General features: G+C 32.3%; 1 protein-coding gene across 1 annotated transcript; it reads right to left on the reverse strand.

Annotated features, from left to right (window-relative positions):
* Nucleotides 1-6,649: 6,649 nt before the first annotated feature.
* On the reverse strand, nt 6,650-10,169 carry LOC108203150 (glutamyl-tRNA reductase 2). The gene is made up of 3 exons (XM_017371911.2): nt 9,702-10,169; nt 8,915-9,156; nt 6,650-8,362 (listed from the first exon to the last, which is right to left on the reverse strand). Exons 1-3 carry the CDS (start codon nt 9,967-9,969, stop codon nt 7,232-7,234), a joined length of 1,641 nt encoding a protein of 546 aa, XP_017227400.1. The 5' UTR covers nt 9,970-10,169; the 3' UTR covers nt 6,650-7,231.
* Nucleotides 10,170-21,272: the final 11,103 nt, after the last annotated feature.

The raw sequence follows: 21,272 nt of genomic DNA on the forward strand, positions 1-21,272 counted from the left end.
GGTGTCTTACCGTGACATATTCGATAAAACTGTACTTATCGTGACATATTCGATAAAACACAAATAGTAATTTTGTTTGGGAAACAATCCTCTCTGATATGTGTTTCATTTAAAAACGTACAGATTGTCAATATATCCCTTCATCCCAGAAATATCTAACTGAAAAGAGCTAGTTCAAGATATTATCGTAAAATTAGAACAATACTTGATACAAAATATTTTTTCCCTTGAGAAGGGCTTGTTTTATTTCCCTGAATTCGCCGACTTATATACTCCCTCCGTCCCAATTTATTTGTCTGGTTTGATTTTTTGTGGTAAAATCAGACTTTGAATAGTAATTAATAAGAGTGATTGACACTTTGCACCCCTTATGTTTAAGCGCTTCGTTTTGCACCCCTTTGACCACTCTCCGTTTAATTGACCGTTAAAGTTAACAGATGTGGGATTTACACTTTGCACCCCACACTTTGCACTTTGCACCCCACATCTGTTAATTTTTTTTCATGAGTATTTTTTCTTAGTTACCCTAAGTTAAAATAGAGCATTTTGTGTGTTAATGAATCCGAATAAAGGCATGAACACGACACAGACTAAAAGAACTGCTAATCATATTCCTGGGAACGACGTAGTATACCTAAGCAAGGAGAAGGTGCATTGGCATGATTGAGGTGGTTTTAGATTAGCAGAAACTAGTAGGTAGATTGTCGCTCTTAACCCGTTGTGGTAAGGAAAGGTTCACTGTATTACTCTTAGCGCCAGTAATACGAACCGATCTTATAATATTTCTATAAGGTTGTTACTAGGTATTTAGTTAAATTTGTATACATAATCTTAGCAGAAATGTTTAATAGAATGAATGGGTAGTGCTCTAGAGGCCTTCTTTTAAATGTCCTTACTCTTTTATGGTCATGAATACACTTCTCCATCATCTATCTCTCACACAATTCTTGAGCTGATAGTATAATTGGGAAAAGAAAAAAGAAAGTCCTGTGCGTAGATATGGCTCGATATACTTTTTTTTTTGTCACTCTTTATCTCTTTATATCTACACATGCCTGAGGATTTTTGTTTCTTAGTGGTTAACAAATTAGTTTTAGTTGTTATTCAGCTTTTTGTTCCAAAGTTGGTCCCTGGTGGAATTTATTCTTTTCATTCTCTAAAATCTTTGATTTTAATATTTTCTGTGAATTATGCAAAACAGCACAAGTCAATATTGTTAATGAATTAAGAGGAGTATTGCTTTTATACATACTTGTCATTACAAAAGTTTTATCCTGTAAAACTTCAAGAAAAACTCGATCAAGCAAAAAGTTTTCATAAAATACTGATAAGGAGGAATGAAGTTCAGAAAAGAAGAGATCTCCCAATTGAAGCTTGACATTAAAACTAGAGATGCATGCCTAGAGATATTCAAAGTAAAGGAATCAACAAAGATTCACTCATCTTAGCTTGTCAGTACATCTCAGCCTGCTATCAGTAATCAGAGCCTACTGTTACAGTAAAACAGCAAGTTGAAAAGATGAAAACACTTGAAACTTAAGTATTAAAGATCTAAAAAGGAATGGAAACTTTTGTTCAAGGAGAATAAGGACTAAAATTTATGATGAAGTACATCAAGGTTACATTGGATAAAGAAGGAGTTGGTCTAAACTTCAACAAGAAGGCAAATGCTCTTAAATATGAGGGAAGGCATGGTAAACCATACAAATATGCTATGCCATGGTAGGATTATGCTAAATATGGAATAAAGGGACATGTGACTTAGAATTGTAGAGTCCGACCTCAAAGATAATACTTCCAGAAAAGACAAGAAGGGAAAACAACCAACTAGAATAAGAAATAAAACAACTTACGAGAATTTTCCAAACATAAGCTATAGCAGAAGTATCCTACTGTGGTCCAAAAGTCGATCAAGAAAACTGATCTAAATGCTTTGTATGTTCTTGTTTCTAGCCAAAGTGGATCCAAACCAATTTGGGTACCAAAAGGTTGAGTTTTGTTTTTCTTTGTTTGGCAGATGTGTCTTGCTGCAAGGATTAAGTCTATACAATGGATAATTAATAGTGGATGCACAAGGCATATGAGTGGAGACAAAACTTAGTTTAGAAGTCTAAAGATAAAAAAGAGGAGTAACTATTGCCAATAGTAAGACTCTCCATATTCTAGGTAAAGGTAAAATTGGTAATGACACAACCTCTATTTCTAATGTTAGATCTGTCAAAGGCTTAAAATATAATTTGCTTAGTGTAAGTCAATTGGATGATGATGGTCATAAATTTGAGTAATGAACGTCACACCAGCGTACATGACGTCCTAAAACAATCGAAAAATAAATATAAGACTTCAAGCAGCGTAGCGATTGTAAATATATATGTACCCGTACCCTTCACTATTAATAATTATGATTTATCAATAACTTGAAAAAACTGTTTTATTGATTGAAATATTAAGTATTCTTACGTTCATCATATGTCAAACAAGTTCATCGATGGAGACACATTCTGCTTATACCTTATGACTTAACGTGACTTGTGACTTATGTGATAAGCTTGGAGTTTAAAACATCTGTTTCATTAATTTGATTTATTAATGACTTGTGGATTACTAAAAATATAATAATAAAAATCAAAGTGTTTTGTGGGTAACTTATGATTTATGATAAATTTATTATAAAAAAATTAAGTCACCGAAAAAAGTAGATCAAACTGGCTATTTTAAGTCAGTTTCCGGCTTTTTTTTTACTTTAAGCAGACTTCTGACTCGTTACACAAACAGATATTTTCATATTAAAGCCAAAAATAACATAAATCATGGGCTTTAATCCAGACAAACAGGCTTAAGTCTTAACGTCTTGACCAATTATAAGAAGCAGGGAAAAGAAACTTTTTCATATTTTTTTTATTTCTCAATTCAGGTAGCTTGGATTTGTATATTTAAAATAATATAATACATTAATAAATTTATAACAAGATCTTGCCTATTAAAGTTAGGTGGTTGCTCAGGATAGATGTGATCACATCTGCATTTTTGATGGATTTGCAATATCCACATCTTTATAAGATTTGCAAGATTTTAATATTACATTTATTTTTTCATAAGCTCTCCTCTTTCTTATATCAACCAATTAATACTCTATTTTTTGTATAAAGCTCGCAACTCACAAGTGAACATCCCCCACTGTTTTCCAAGTCGTCCGATATAAAATAACAAAATTTCTGCACTCATGGCTAATGTAACGAAAGCTTGGCTTGTTCTCTTTTGTGTTCTTCTCGTTTCAGAGTTATCTTTTCACCAATGTAAGTATATCCATAACTTTCTCTTTTCTTACACTTGATTGGTGCATATTCAACTAAACTTTGCATGTTGAGTTTATACGAGACAGGTGCAGAGATTTCCCAATCCGAGATGATGCATGATAACAGCAATGAAATCAATTATCATAAGTTACCACAGATATTCTGTTTGCCATCACTATGCGGAGGATTGTTTTGCTGGTGTTGTCCGGGAAAACCTCTTTGTAACAAAGATAAATATCTTTGTGACGTCTTGTGTTCTGCAAAATCCTAATTAATATTAGTAGCGTTTTACTATGTTACACATCGAATAATTATTTTTTTTAAATAAAAATAATTTTATCAAGATATAAATTCAAGTGTGACACCCTCTAAACAAAGGGTCTAGATGTTGTCACAAACTAAGTCACAATAATATCATACACAGCGGAATAAAATGACAATAATATGATCCATGCACGCAATTGGATGATCACAAATTATTATATGAAACAGACCGTAAAATAAAACTATTAAAGAATTATCTACAAACTTGATTAGAATAACTTCTACATGAAGTCATACTAACCTCCACAAGTCTAGTTAAGTTCTACAACTAGTTTAGATTTTAATACAATTTACTATTGTACCATGTACACGCCTCTGGATTTCCCTACCTGTACGGGTAAGTGGAACGTGAAGATTTGAGGATGATCAGCAGGCGCCCTCTTCCTGGCCGTGTGTCTACTAATGGGCATAACTAGTCCCAACTAAAAGATCAACACAACAATAATAGCAACAGAACAAGGATGAGCAACTGGAATGCTCAATGTGTGTGTGTGCGCGTGTGTGTGTGTGTTTGTATAATGCTCAAAATTAAAGGAGTAATAAGTGCTAATTTATGAAAGAAATGAGATAATCAACAACGGTATCCAATGAAAATAGAAGCTATATCAGCTTAAGCAGTAAATCATAAATTTTAGATTGGAATCCTTATTACGGGTGCACTATCACAGTTGATCAGTCCATGTGATAGCACACGATCACACTTTGTAGAAGTTGTTCCAAATAATAAGTACCAAATACAAGGCAACACGTTGATCTTTGACAACAAAGCATTATAATATTTCATATAATACCCATATAGCTCTTCACTGGACCGTCGTCACGGCCTCTAACGCATACATCTGATCCATAAAAGTATTTTTGTTACTGGTCCGGAGTAATTATTACTACAATTGATGGCAAGACAACTAGAATAATTAGTTTTTTGTTGTATAGAGTGTGTCTGGATTGTATAGTTTTCACTATATATCTAAAAGCAACTTAGATTTCTAGTAAAGCGATTACTAGAATATAATCACTTTACGAATCAATAGAGTATCCGTCATATTGTCCCATAATGATATATAGAACAGTAGTTAAAAGTCAAGTGTATGACATTCTCTAATTTAATACAGAATATGACAAGAAATGTAGTTGCAATAAATATAAGTTGTGAAATAAAATCACTAGCGGGAACTACAAGTTATAGATAAAAAACTTGCTTTTCAATCATAACTGATGAATAGGAATACGTCTGTTATGCACACTAACTAGTGACACTCTATCTAGCACTTGTTGTTATCACGGGACTCTCGACTTTATAAATCAAAAGTATTGATTTACTTACGCTGAGAAACTCAGTTGACGTAATCATACGTCTCGCAATATATTAGCTACCTAATCGTTTATAATAATCATGACAGGGCTTCTTTTCTTCCTTCATAATGTTCCATAAGCTTCCTCAAACCATCTAAGTCAGTTCCTCCTATTCTCAAAACGTTCTAAATGTTGGGTTGAGGAGGTGGGGTTGGGGTGACACCCTCTTGCCTAGATCTTTGACCAGAGGTGGAGTCGGTGTGTTGGTAGTGGCATTGATGGTATTCTGAATAATGTTTTTCTCTTCAAGTGCTCTATGGGAGGCACAACATTTTTATTACTAGTATTAAGAGGATGGAGAGTAGGATGCACCTGATCTTTGTGTAATGTTTGTCAATTGCTTGTGGGCCAAATTCGTTTGTGGACAATCCTGCCTCCGAACACTGCTAGCGCTCTTAGATTCTACTTTTTGTATGATAGGATAACGGTCATCGACCAGGACTCTGTTTCATGTCTCTGTCTCTTGCGTAATCGCTTTTTTTGTTCCATCCATAGTAGTCATGTGTGACATAAAGTGCTTGAGCTCTCTTCCTAGCATCAGAGGTTCCTTTGTCCAATTCATTCACTATGTCATCCAAGCCACACGTAGTTCTTGTCGCCTAAGAAACCTACTTAGAATTCAGTTTCCCCTTCACGCCCTTCTAGAAGGGGCCCAATACGATGAGACTTGGTAATGGGTCTCGAAATGTGTTGACCCAAGACTTTTCGAATTATATTTGGACTCAGATTCTCCCAAACTCGACATAACCGCCGCTCCATGACTTAATTTAAAATGCAAGGACGCATCCCTGCTCCTCGATGTGGACAACCCATCAAACTCCAAGCAGGGTCTTCCTGAAAATATTTTTGAGAAGATCCTATGAGCTCCTTAACAAGGACAACAGACTAGAATACAGAGTAAGACCTTCCATCATCATCTTCAACTACTCCCTGACGAGGGTAACTGACCAGAATACATAGTGGGGTCTTCCTCTACTGTAGACAGATTTCATTTGCACCCAAGAGCGTACCCCTAACAGAAAATGATTTTTCTCATCCTTCTAGCCTTACATACGTCATTTCTTCATTTGGTTAAGTATTATCAAATCTTCTTTTATCCAGGGCATTTCCCAGTGGAAGTTATTTCAGGGCGCCTTTTACGGTGGCCGCTTCCTACGTCAATCACCTGTTTGTTGAACCAATTGTCAGTCCATGACAGTGTGTTCAACCCCTACCCAAGTCAAGCCCATATAATTTAATTCATATTAAATTTTGGGTATAAAATGAAATATTATATATTGTGACTTTTGGTTTTATTTGGATCCGATAAACATACAAGAAAGGTGAATCAGTGAAAGTCAGAATGAACAGATTTGATAGAAAAAGGAAATAGGATTTGATGGGACTACGGGGAGAGAAATAAATATTGGGTTTTGAAAGATTTCGGTCAAAAATAAATAAACAATTTTGATTATACTTTTGGTCATAATTCCAAAAACACGAAAACGAAAGTTCAAATATATAATAATATCGTAAAGTTAATATTCCTTCCATTTCAAAATATTAGTCTATTTTTTTACTTTTAACTTCTCAAATACTCCTCCGTCCCACTTCTTTGACTTTTTATTATTAAAAAAATTTAAAATTTCAATTAAAAGTTATGTAATTTGACCTGTCGAAATTTTAAAGCGGATCAGTAAATATGAAACGTGGAATTCTATTTATCTGACCTCAATCAAACAAACACTTGTACACAACTCTCAGTATAACCAATAGACTTCAGTACAGATAACTAAGATTCTTTGAATGTAAAACAACTTAAGAATCAAAAGACTAAACAAAGCTATTAGGTTTTGGGAGAGCCCAATTTGAAGAGAATGTCTCGCCAAATCACTAAACATTATAACAGAGACAGCGTTTTTTGACAAACTATCCTCAGTAGTAAGTAACTCTATATATGTATAAGATGATTTCCAAGTAGTTTTTGAAACAGGGTATCAGAACAGTTAAAGTAGATGAAAAAAGATCGTGCATCGTCCAACCATTCAAATAGTCTACTAACCTCAAAGTTAAATGAGCCTCCGTCACTAGAGGCCTATCGTATCATATACGTATAACCACTGCCAACCAGGGGATACACTTATTAAAAATACAAAAACCTCCATCCGACGTAACAATCAGCCTGAATGAACGAGTATGTGCTGAAGATTATGTGCTCTCAGCTGGAGAAATTGCGACTTCAAGCAATCAAAGAATATTTTAGTTGATTTCGAGAAAGATTACTTCTTGCTCTGCTCTATCTTAGCTCGGATCTTTTCTTCCAAGAGAGATACATCTGTATCTAGTCCAAATATTCTGTTAAGAGTATGCATATTATCTAATATTTCACTCAGATTACGATTGTCTGTCCCGTCACATCTCAGGTGCTGCATTGGACCATGAAGAAGTTTGTTCACTATACCTAGACTAAGATCATAAATAGCAGCCTTCTGCTTCTTGGTGATATTATCCCCCATCTTTGATAAGCACCTATCCACCTCAGAAGCTCTTATTCTTTCGGCATATGCCCTCAGTTTTTTAATTGTTGGAACAGTCTCGAGGGAGTCTTTCCAAGCTTCAAACTGTTTGACCTCCTCTGTGATAATTACTTGAGCTTCCATGGCTTTTCTAAGCCGGTCCTCTTTGTTAGCTTCCACAACCTCTTTAAGATCATCCACATTATAAACAGATGCGGTTTCAACAGCAGATACGCATGATTCCACGGCCCTAGGAACAGAGATGTCAACAAAAAGCCTTAGCCCTCCAATCTGAGAGCTCACCGGTGGAAACTTCTGCACCTGCTCTCTTAAGAACAAAGGAGTTTCTGTAGCAGTACTAGTGAAAACTACATCAGCTTCCGCGGCGCAAGATTGCAAATCTGAGAGAGGTCGATACACTATTTCAACATTCTTAAGCTCCTCACAGATGGCGGCAACTCTATCCGGGGTCCTGTTAACCACCACCATCTTTTTACACCCTTTGGCAACTAAATGTTTAATCACCAATTTCCCCATCTTCCCTGCTCCAACAACTAAAACTCTGGCACTAGCATATGAAGAATTTGGAATCTTTAACAAGGCCAGCTCAACAGCAGCTGAACTAACTGAAACTGACCCTGTGGAAATATTAGTCTCACTCCTGACACGCTTCCCTGCTGTTATTGCATGCTTGAACAGCCCACTGATTTTCCTATCAAAACCTGGAACTCCCTGTCCTGTTTTTACAACTTGTTTAACCTGAGATAGAATTTGGCCTTCCCCTAGAACGAGAGAATCAAGTCCAGCAGATACCTCAAAAAGGTGGCGCACCGCATCTTTATTGTAAAGCATAAACCGGTGATCACTTAGCTCTGAAACTGGAACCCCACTAATCTGCCAAGAGAAACACAAGGTTCATTTTGAGTATCAAATGCATTAACATGTGCTTATGCAAACAAAATCAGAATATAAGGCCATAAACTAAGAAAAATCCTAAAACCCAAAGAATTGCCCCATAGGAAGGTACACGGAAGTCTGCATTTCTTATAACTATTTTTTGACACTCTTTACTGTCTATTTCTTGACATCACAATATGCTTCATTCGTCAAATTACAGTGGATAGAAAATTTATCAGAAAACCTAGGGGAGTAGAATGCAAAAATCTGGTTGAAGAGGCTAGAGCTATGGCCAAGGATCATCATTTCAAATGTAAGACCAACTTAAGTAATATTAGTACTTGTCATAAGCATATTTAAGTGAATGCACTAATGATATCATATGTGCAACTCATGAGTGCTTGTTAAACAAATAGTTCGTTGCTGCCATTAAAAAGTGCTTTATTAATATCACGAGACTCTAGTACAGCTCAATAATTCAATTTTTAATCTTATCTTGGGAGGGGCAAGGGAGAGCCTAAGAAATATGTATTTTACAGTTGTTAGTACCTTAGACATCCATTCAGTCACTTCTTTAATGCCACGATGCTGAGAAAGAGCCACAACATATATTTCCAATCTGTTACAAGTAGACAAAACTGCCGCTTCTTCAATATGATTTAAAGCGCATAATTCACCAATAGCTTGAGCCCATTGTGCTTCAGGAATAGAAAGTTTCTCACGTATATCAAGTGGTGCTGTGTGAATATTAAGCCCAATCACAAAAATACTACTCTTTTCTTTCGTATATCCTGCATCACAGACAAATTTGACAATCTTATAAGAAGATAGCTCCACATGGTTTCACACACTCACGATCCAAAACGCAGTCAAACAAATACAACGAACAAAATAAATCTTAAACACTTCAGTTTTACCCTCAACACGAACAGGAAAAATCCATGTAGCTTATCAAACTAAAACAGACAGCCACATTCATTTCCAAAGAAACGGAAACAAAAAAAAAAAAAGTTATGATCCTTGATCCATTACAATTAAAATCTACAAACCAATACTCAAGCTAAAATCGTAAAGATCCTTGGCTCGTGTTTGTTATCTCCCCCACATCGTTTTACCCCGGGAATGTCCTAATATTTCACAACTCTTTTTTCTATTCATAAACCTAAAAACCTATCTTTAAACACCAATACACAAACACACATATATAAATAGGCGAACATTATTCATCTCAAACAAAATTTACTAAAATCAAGTCAACAATCTAGATCATCCATTTCATCAAACACTAAATACCAAACAAACACAAACATAAACAAAAATATGTAAATCTACTTACTGTCAGCTGCAGATGATTTGAGAAGCTCAAGAGCAGACAAGCTATTAACCTTTGACTCAACCTCACCATTGTCAACAGAAACAGCCTCACACCTAGGCCTCAAAAAAGACAACCTTTGACCAAATTCATCGCTTTTCTTACATGGGTTGTCAAGAAATCGAGTCTTTGATGCGAAATTGTAGGAAAGATTGGATCTTTGCAGAAAAAATCTGTTCTTGATAATTAGGCCAGGGTTACATGTAGCAGCCAATCCACTTGAAATAGCCATTTTGTGGAAACCCCAGAAATTATAATCTATAAAATGATCTTTGAGGCCAGCCCAATTGTGTGTATTTATGTATATCTGTGTGTATGGGTGGTTTGAGCAGGTGAAAGAGAGGAGATGGGAGTTGGGTTTGGTGTATTGTGACGAAAATGAGGAATGATTCAAAGGATTCTGGTTTTTATTTGTGGGATTTGGTAGTGTGGTAGCAACGCGTTTGGATAGCTGATTTGTGTAAATGGTGTTTGGATAGGTAATTAATTCACGAGTGATACTAAGTTAATCGAAAATTTCGGAATGAAAATATCGTAAATATGATAATGAATACCGTAAAAAGACAATAATAATTGAATCTCGCATGGAAAAAATAAGGGTGTTGATACTCTAAATTTATTTATGCACATCTTATATCCTGATTTATATCAAATTATTCTTGTCATTTATCATTTCAACTAAATATATCATCAATTCAAAAAGATAATTTGGTACAAAATAGATGGAAGAGTGTGCAGAAATAAATTTAGGCTGTGCATATATTAGCACCCAAAAACAAATGTCATGATAATTTTTGTTCTATTTTCATGTGATTCATATATATCACATAAAATCTATAATATATATAAAGGGAATTGATAAATAAGCTCCAAACTTTACTATTTAAGCTCCATTTCAATTTTTTCTTTTACCCAAATAGCATAATCACCTATAATATGGATGAAACATGTGTAGAAAGCATGAGTAAATATGGTATAAAATATGGAATTGGAGCTTAAATAGTAAAATGTGGAGCTTATTTATCAATTCCCTATATAAATTCGAATATTGTAATTTTTGATTTTGATTCAAAATTACGCAATATTTTTGAAATAACAAATAAAGGAATAATTTTATACCGATGAAATTTAATATTTTCATTTAATATTAAGATAGTATTATATGAATATTATTTTGTAAAATTTGTAATATGATTAAGATATATATTATATTATTATTATTTTATGAAAGGTAGTTTATCAATAACAATCAATCAATATAATGAATAAAACATGTATAATTGTATACATGTCATGTGGAGCAAAATGTTTGACCATGTGTAGATTCTTGTTAGGAGGGTTGTTTGAAATTAGACAAAATGGGATAGAATTGACTTGTCAAAATGGTTGTATTGGTCCAATTATTAGTTGGATCTTGGGGGGCGGTTGAATTGCTTTTGGCGTACACACGCAGCTACACCGGCCAGGTCAAGACAAGCAAGGGTAGAAAAGGATATTGGGTTTGGAAGCTACGAATCCTGTGCTGTATTTTGATGAATGAAATATTCGGTCGAATGATGCTTTTTTGAACTTTTCTAAGGGAAATAGATTTTTTGTGTCTTAATAAATTAAAAAAGTTTATTTTTTAAATAAATAATAACTTTTTTTATTCAAAAATAGTAATGAATTTTTCCTTCACTCCTGGACTATTTCATCCATTGGTTTGTGTAGGTTGACTTTTTTCCTTTTTAAAATTAAAAATTAGGAATATAAAATTATTTGTAGTAAAAGGTAAAATATCCATGTCAAATCACCGGAACATATATCACACAAATATCTTAGCTCAATGTAGTCGGAAAATGTTGTAACTTCAAACTATGAATTATATGTAAAAAAATCTAAAAAAAGTTCCAGATGTCATAAAATATAGAGATAATGTCTAAAATAATATGATTGGAAAAAATGTCCTCAAATACCTTTCAGTAACACAGGATAATCTAGCGTCTTCAATTTTGGAGGAAAACGTTAGATTGTGTAGTGTTTTATTCTTTTAACCCCAACAAAACACTACATGATGTAATGTCCGGATAATCTAGCGTGTTCAATTTTGGAGGGAAACGTTAGATTGTGTAGCGTTTTATTCTTTTAACTCGAACAAAACGCTACCTGATATAACATTATGTTCTTTTAACACTAACAGAACGCTACATGAAATAGCGTTATGTTAATCGAGCCTAAACCTCTAGTCGAGCCTGCTCGTTTAGTTAATCGAGTCTAAACCTTTGCCCGAACTCGACTCGTAAAATTTCACGGGTCGAGTCGAGTCGGCTCGTTTAGCTAAACAAGCTGGTTTTAACAAGTCGACCGAGCCAGCTCGCATAATTTTACACATAATCGAGCTTAAACCTCTGCTCGAACTTGACTCGTCTAATTTCACGAGTCGAGTCGAGGCGGATCGTTTAATTAAACAAGCCTGAACCTTTGTTCGAATTCGGCTCGTTTAACGAATCGAGCCTAGTTAAACGAGTTCGAGCCGGGCGAGCTCGCGAACCAACCGACTCGAATTACAACTCCACTCAATTGACTACAAACTTGCAATCGGGTCATCAAACTCAAGTAGGGTTGGGCACGGGGGCACTTCGGGGTCGAGGAGTGCTATCCCCGCCCCCGATCCCCGAATTCAATACTCATCCCTGACCCCGCCCTGAACCCCGAACGGGGATTCTTTTCCTTCCCGATCCCCACCCCGAACGGGGAAAGGGGATCCCCGCGGAGATTCGGAGAATTTTAAATTTTAATAAAAAAATGATAATTTTATAATATATAATACACTTTCTAATAAAAACAAACTATTAACTCATAATATACTAATAAAATGATATTACCTCATTTTTTTACATCAAATCATATTAAAATTAATTTATAATATAAATAAATGACAATTTAAAATTATTAAATATATTATTTTATAATATAATAATAATCGATCAATAAAGATTATTTTTTAAATTTTAATAATATGATAAAAGGTATCTATTTTTAATAATATATTTAGTATAATATATATAAATATATTATTATTTACATATATATATATATATATATATATATATATATATATATATATATATATACAATCGGGGTCGGGGATCGAGGCGGGGAGACACGAATCCCCGCCCCGATCCCCGAATTTTTATAAAATTTTCCCCGTTCCCCGCCCCGCCCCCGAAAAATTCCCCAAATCCCCGACCCGCACGGGGTGGGAATCGGATCGGGGTCGAGCGGGGCGGAGTGAATGCCCATCCCTTTTTTTCTCTCTTATAATTTAAATCCCTCAAGAGACTTTCATTTAGGTCACTGGTCATAATATCCGTTAAAAATTGAAAAAAAAATGAACAAAGAGCTCTCTTGCAACACTTTTTTTCTCTCTTATAATTTTTGAAACTTATTGATAAATGAAACAAATATACACACATAAAATCAAAGGTTTCACCTACAAAAACTTAATCTATGTTTATCTCTTTTTATATATCTTAAGGCCATTTTGGAAAAACTCATTAAATTTTTATAGACTTCTCCACAATGATCAAAATATATATATATAATGAATAATGACTAATAAAGATGAAGTTTTGTGAGAGAAATCATTGATGATAATGTGTGTATTTTATTGTAAAAAAGGAGTTGTAGAAAAACATTTGACGTTGTTGAAGGAAAACTCTTCGCCCGATTTCTTTTCGACTTTTAACGAATGTAATGGTCAATAACCTGAATAAAAGTTTCATCAGTTTGATGACCAAATTTCAAGTTTCGAGTCAGTTGAGTGATCAAAGAGCCATTTTCAAGTGACTATACATGCCACCGTGAATTTTTTCAAGCCAAGTCAACAAGTTTTATCAGCTTGTCGTCAAATTTTTAACAAAGTGTAACGGTTAGTGACCTGAATGAAAAATTTTAAGAGTATAATAATGTGAGTGAAAACTTTTTGAGTTGGATTACCCAATTGCAAGTTTGCGGTTAGTTGAGTGACCGAAACGCCAAAAGTAACCTCATGTTTGTGGCTGTAATTTTAGTCAACGTCGTTATATTAGCTATATTTGACAAGTATCTATAAAAAATTTACGTAATCATCCGTTATCATATTAAATTCTATTTATAACAATATAAAAAAAATACTTCCTCCATCCCATTTTGTTTGAGCTGGTTCGACTAGCGCTGTTTTTAAGAAATAAATCCTTGACTCATTTTCAACCACATAAAGAGAGTTGGTGGATATTAAATGAGTGTAGTTTATGAATGTGTGGTTGTAATACTCCCTCCATCCCAAATTAGATGACCCCGTTGATTTTGGGCACACAATTTAAGGTTCATTGACCGCATAGATACGTGGCTTATTTTTAAAATTTTATTTTTGCAAATAAAAATTAAAATATGAAATTTTCATTTATAAAAGAAAAAATAAAAAAATAAATTTCGGAAGTAGACGGTCAATGCAGCTAAAGTTACGTGCCCAAAGTCAAAGGGGACATCTAATTTGGGATGGAGGTAGTATTCTTCAAAAGATGTTACAAACAGAAGGTTCATTCTCTTTGGAACATCCAAAAAAGAAAAAAGTGGTTCAAATAAAATGGGACGGAGGGAGTAATCCCTCTCAGTTGTTTACGTTCACTGTTTGCACGCATTTTGAGGCTCACATAAAGTATAGTTCCATAATATTTTTTCAAAATATTCTTTTTTTGAATAAAAGTTTATAGATCAAATTTTTATTCAGAGCAAAAAAAATTAAAAAATATATGATGAAACTATACTTTAAATGAGTGTTAAAAAGCGTGTCAAAAAATAATGTAAAGAAATGAGGGGACAGAGGGAGTAATATTTTTAAAATATAGTTAATATAACCACTAAAACACAACGTTTATAAATTAAACAATCTCACCTAATTTATATTTCATATTATTATAGTAAATTATTCCAGTCGATCCCGTTAGAAATGTTCCATATGAATTTGATTTTTGATAAATGATATGTACATCCTTTTGTTTCATACTAATAATTCATTTTTTTGATGTATTATTATCATCAAATTAAACAATTTTAAATTAAAAATTATAATTTAGGTATTCACAATTCTAAGAAATTATAAGATACAGTTCAAAGAAGAATATATATTTTATTTATATAATATTTATAATATATTTCATTTATACTATATATGTAACTTTTAATTAAAATGTAATCCTTTTATTTTCCACAATTTTTTATGTCCGGAAAAAGTATTTAACAAGCATTTTAAATAAGAAAGAGTATTTGATTAAAAAAATACAAAATAAACTATTACTCCCTCTATCCAGGTTAATGTGACCTGATCAATGATGCACAAAGTTTAAGAAACTAACAGGTGGCCAACGTTTTCTTTTAAAAATATCATTTGACTTGTGAGGGAAAGAATGAGTGGCAACATTCCTTCTCTTTTGGTCAAGTAATAATAATAATTGTGGCGTCATTATTTCATAAAAGTTCAGCACATACATCTCCATTCCATTTATTCAAAATTTCTATCAAAACCATTTTATACATGTCAAAACCATTTGTATATATTAACCCAACTCATTTTATGCATCTACTTGTATGCTGAGATGGTAAAACGGTTGACAGAAAGTGAATTACAAGTTGTGTTTCATTTCTCATTAGAGAGATCAACAGATGGAAAATTAAAAAATTGTACGATGGTTGAAGGTAGTCATAAATTTTCATGTTCTATGATTACTATCTAACGAATATGATTGCAAGTTAAAAACTCTTTTGATAGAGATCTGCCAATTGATGTATCATCTAAACTAAAAGGCAGAGTAGGCCGGAGAAAGATTGAAATTGATCGGAATGAGATCTCACAAAATTCATTACATCACCAAACAAATATACGATCCTTGGCATGTGCTCTAACCATGGCTAAATCAACACTTCACTGACGAATCAAAGAAAGAGGTAATATTCGATCTCATACTAATGTCGTTAAACCTCATCTTACTGATGGAAATAAAATGTCTAGGCTTGCATTTTGTTAAAAAAAACTCAAACAAGAATCATTGAATACAAAACTTGAGTTTGAGGAGATGTTTGATGTCGTGTACATCGATGAAAAATGATTTTTTCAAACCAAAGAAACAGAGAGATACTATCTATTACCGGAGGAAACTGGTCTCGTAAGAACTTGAAAGAATAAAAGATTTGTAACAAAAATAATGTTTCTCGCGGCGATTGCTCATCCTCAATTTGATCAAGATAACAATACATTGTTTGATGGTAAAATCAGAAATTTTCCGTTTGTGTATAAAGAACCAGCTCAAAGAAGTAGTAAAAATCGGATCACCGGCACACTAGAAACGAAGGCATGCACATCGGTTACCAAAGATGTTTATAGATCATGTTTGCTCCATCAAGTCTTACCTCAAATTCGACAGAAATGACCCCTTTTATCCTCACCAACTGTACACATCCAACAAGATAATGCTAGGCATCATACAAGAATTGATAATGATGAATTTATACGTGCAGCAAAGCAAGATAATATTAACTTGGTTTGTCAACCACCAAATAGCCCAGATCTACATGTACTAGATCTTGGCTTTTTAAAATCGATACAAGCACTTCAACACCAAGAAGCTCCAAAAAAAATCGATGACTTATAAGCTACTGTAGAAAAGGCTTTCAATGAATTATCTCCTCGTCGCGTTAATAATTTGTTTTTGTCACTCCAGTCATGCATGGTTCAGATTATCAAGTCTTTTGGTGACAATAGATATAAATTGCCTCACATTGGTAAGGGTCAGTTTGCTCGTGTGGGTAACTTCCTGTGACCATGACTTGTGATGTTGTTGATGTCCAACAAGCTGCTGTTGTTTACAAACCCAATAGATACACTAGTAAGAGAACGTAACTTTTGTGAGAAACATGTTTTTGGTGGAGGCATGACTTTTGTGTTCTTGAAGAGCATTGTAAAAATATTTGTATGTTATGGACAATCAACTGTAAGTAAGTTTGTTTGTATGGTTTTGGCACTAAATTATGATAGACTTCTATTTTTGTGCTTTTACGTATTTTAGTTTAAATGCATGCACTGTATCCATACTTGTCTCAGACGATGTGTACTTTTAAAATACATATTAGTATATTTTTCATATTAAAGATTCTTTTCATGAGGAGTGTAGATCATTCTTTTCGAGACATCCCTAAAAGAAAAGTAGGTCACATAAAATGGGACGGAGGGAGTAATTTGAACAGATGACTAATAATCATCTTGCAAAAAGAAATACTCCCACATTGTCCTTTTAGTTTCAATATTTTTTTAATTATTTCTTTTGTAAATAAAATTTTGTCTCAAAATGTTTATTTATAAAAACAAATTATATAATTATGCGGTTAATGAACCTTAATCTGTATGTTCCAAGCCAATGATTTCGTATAATTTAGGATGGGTGAGTGAAATATACTAAAATGATATTAACAAAATTTCATTACGACCAACACTTGCATCTTAAAAGACTTATATAATCAATATTATCTTTACAACTAGACTAATATTATAATATAACTATTATTTAAATTATATATTCAAATATCTCTACTCAGATTCATGACATTGAATCGAGCTTGTTAAATCAAAAATGAAATTTTAAATCCAAATGTAAATATTGTGAAATAAGAGAAACAAATACATCTGACGATAGACATAAATAAAACTTCAAACCAATTGTATTAATCAATAAGAAAGTGCAACTCCCCGTCTCTTACAGTAAGACGTGAGGCTACCTACATATCCGAAATTTATAAATGAAGTATTAATATATTTCAAATGATAATAAACAAGTTTATCAATTTCTAAAATAATTTATTTTTTGGAATTATTTAATTTGAAAAATATAAACATATAAAATCTCTAAATTATATTTGAAGTTCATAAATCTTAATCAATGAAAAAGAATGACGGCTTTCTATCACACCATCTCATATCCTATGAGTACCTGCCTGAAGATGACTACGACATAAGCCAAATGTCCACTACAGATAAAGAACACTTATGAAACAAGAAATAATTAGATTATTTTGACAATAACATAAAAACGTAATTTTAAAAATAAGCAGGCTAAAACAACGAGTGGTTAGAATATTTCATACCGAGATCAAAACAGAACATATACAAATACACATATCATAGGTACCTAATATGCGCAACAAATTAAATAACGTGTACAACACATGCAACGTCTCCGTCAATTACAAATCAAATCAAACTGGATGCACCCACGTCTCTTCAACAAATAATCACAATGGTCAAAGCTCATCCCAAAAGCTAACAAAATGATACGTCATGACCAATCACACTGTCACGGAAATGTCATATCACTGGTGCCGCAATGACATGATACAGATATTTCAATGAATTGAACAAATTATAATTTTTAAAAATTTTGAAAATCACAAAACAAATATTTGAATATCTCAAAACATATTTTTATATTATCTTTCAAGTCAAAACAGTCAAATGAATATAATAGGACAAACATAGCGAACATAATAGACTAGAACATGTTAAATCAAATATTAAAATGAGGAGTAGACATGATACTCCTTTCATATTACAATAGGGAAAATAGATTTTTTTACCACTCAACTTATAGCGTTTTTAGAAATTTACCACCCAACTAATTTATTTTTTCTTTTAGTCACTAATGTTAGGTTTGGTTTTTCTTTCAGCCACCAACTTAGGTTCGGATTTGATTACTAGTATTACGATATTTTTTTGTCACTAAACTTATTACGTCTTTAGAATCCAACCACTCAACTATAATTTTTTTATTTTACTCACTAGTGTTAGATTCAGCTTTTTTTTTGTCACTGAAATTAGGTTCGGATTTAATTATTAGCATTACATATTATGTGTAGCATTATTAAAATATAGTGGTAGTCTATAATATTTTGATGATTTGATATATATTTGTATATTTATATATAGTACTTTTTATGTCTCTAAGGTCGTTTATCTTGGATGATAAGAATTTTACACGCATTTCATCGCCTTTAAAAGATGTAGTTTCAAATATAACTTTATTTTTTTCTTCCGAATGAAAATTCAGCGTTTGAATTTTCACACAAAAAAACCCACAAAAATAAGTTATGGAACTGTGTTTATTAAGAGTCTTAAATACGTGCTAAGCAGTTGAAAAAACTGTAAACTAATGAGAGGGACAGAGGGAGTAATAATAATATAAAATGATGCATTATATATAGAGGACAATCATCGAAAATTAAGTTTTCACCTCTATTTATTTATCTTGAAAATTGTAATAGGATAAAGTTATTAAAATTTTTGAAGATAAATTTAAAAGAGATCTTAGACTGAGTTAGTCGATTGAAACTTTAATAGCGAAAGATGATACGTCATATCACTCAATTACACTTTATCATATGAGAGGAGGTGAATTGTTTGAAGTAATTAATTTCATATTCATGATTTATTGAATTTTTAGAATTTAATTACGATTTTTTCTGATTTTAATTTTCATCGGATCATTTTATATTATTATTGTTATATATAAAGATATAAACATACGACACATCATCAAAATATTACATACTATCACTATGTATAAATGATGCTACAAAAAATTATCATAATGCTAGTAATCAAATCCGAACCTAAGTTGGTGGCTAAAAATAAAACCAAACCTAACATTAGTGACTAAAAGAAAAAATAAATTAGTTGAGTGGTAAATTTCTAAAAACGCTATAAGTTGAGTGGCAAAAAAATCTATTTCCCCTATTACAATATGTACAACACATATACTTTATTTCCTTCACTATGATTTTCCCTACTTTTTCCTAGTAAGGTTTTAACGAGACATGATATCTGTACGTGTCATCTGAGGAATGTTATGTATATTAGTAGATGATCTTTCAATATTCCAAACTCTGACCTTTGATCTTTCACCTTCATTTAATTATCTTTGATTTTACAACTTCATATCTCTTGACTTTATAAATACATGTGACTCATGCTTGTAGGTCTATAAATAAACCTTATACTTGAGCTTACAAGACATAAGATTAATCCTCTTCACTCTACAGTGTAACCTATATTACATAACACACGATGTTATTAATTTATCGAAATTTTACTCCCCTTAGGACATTTTTCCCGAAAAAATGTTTTTTGATAATAAATACTCACTCTTTCCCATTTTAATAGTCCACATTGCACAAAATCACACATATTACAAAATACTCCCTTCGTCTCAATTCACATGTCCCTTTTGCTTTCCGAGAAGTCAAATTGACTAATTTTTGACCAGCTATTAAAAAAATATTTATTCGTTGTTTTAGAAAATAAAAAGTTACATATTAAAATAGACTAGATTTACTTTTTGATGATATTTTTCTTTAAAAAAATTTCAATTATATAATACATATATATTTCAGTCAACGTATAGTCAAGTTGACTAGTCAAAAGTCAAAAACGACATGTATATTGAGACAGATGGAGTATTAAATGTGATATGTTGTTATCATAGCCATGCATTGGTTATACAAAATACTACTACTATTTCATCCATTTTGTTAAAAGTCAATATAATTTGCATCATAAATTATGAAATTTGTGTGGGCTGATAAATGTCGACATTGAAACTTGTATAAAATTTATAGTCCCTCCGTCCCACAGTACAAGTCTCTTTTGAAAAAATTACGCATATTATAAAAACATTAATTAGATAATATTTTTTCACTTGTATCCCTAATAAATGTATGAATGTAGACTCTTATTCAACCTCATTAATTTTGCTACAACTTTTAAGAAGAGTAATTTTGAAATAATGTCAATATATTTGCATTGAAAATTAAAAATAAACCAGTAATATGAGGGGAAAAAAATCCAAAAGAGATTTGTAGGGAGCATTAAATAAAGGGGATAAATATCAAGTTGGTGACTCGTTTCGTCCAAATGTATCAATTGAGTTACCGATTTCCAAATTGACTCAAATGAGACACTCATTAAAAAATTTTGTATCAAAAATATCACTCTATCGTTAGTCGAAATTTTGAAAGTATTATATATTGAGTTTCGCACATTTTTTATGAATGGTATTATATCTAAATGAAAGATTATCAGTTCTAGTATTTTAGATAATATTTTTAGATTTTTAAAAATTAATCTCCTATGTATTTTTATTTAAATCAAATAAAACAATCAAAAAAATAAAAATAAATAGTTGATAAAATTTTAAAAATCTAAAAATATTAGTAAAAATAGTAGGACTCGGAATCTTTCATTTGGATGTAATACCATTCTTAAAAAATGTGCGAAACTCAATATATAATATATTTAAAATTTCGACTAACGATAAATTGATATTTTTTATACAAATTTTTCTAATGAGTGTCTCATTTGAGTTAATTTGGGAATCAGTAACTCAATTGATACTTTTGGACGAAACGAGTCACAACTTGATATTTATCCCTTAAATAAATTAAGGAGGACAAGTAATATGAGAAATTTTTCTT

The sequence above is a fragment of the Daucus carota genome, chromosome 9 (assembly GCF_001625215.2).
Source record: "Daucus carota subsp. sativus chromosome 9, DH1 v3.0, whole genome shotgun sequence".
Lineage (NCBI taxonomy): Eukaryota > Viridiplantae > Streptophyta > Magnoliopsida > Apiales > Apiaceae > Daucus > Daucus carota.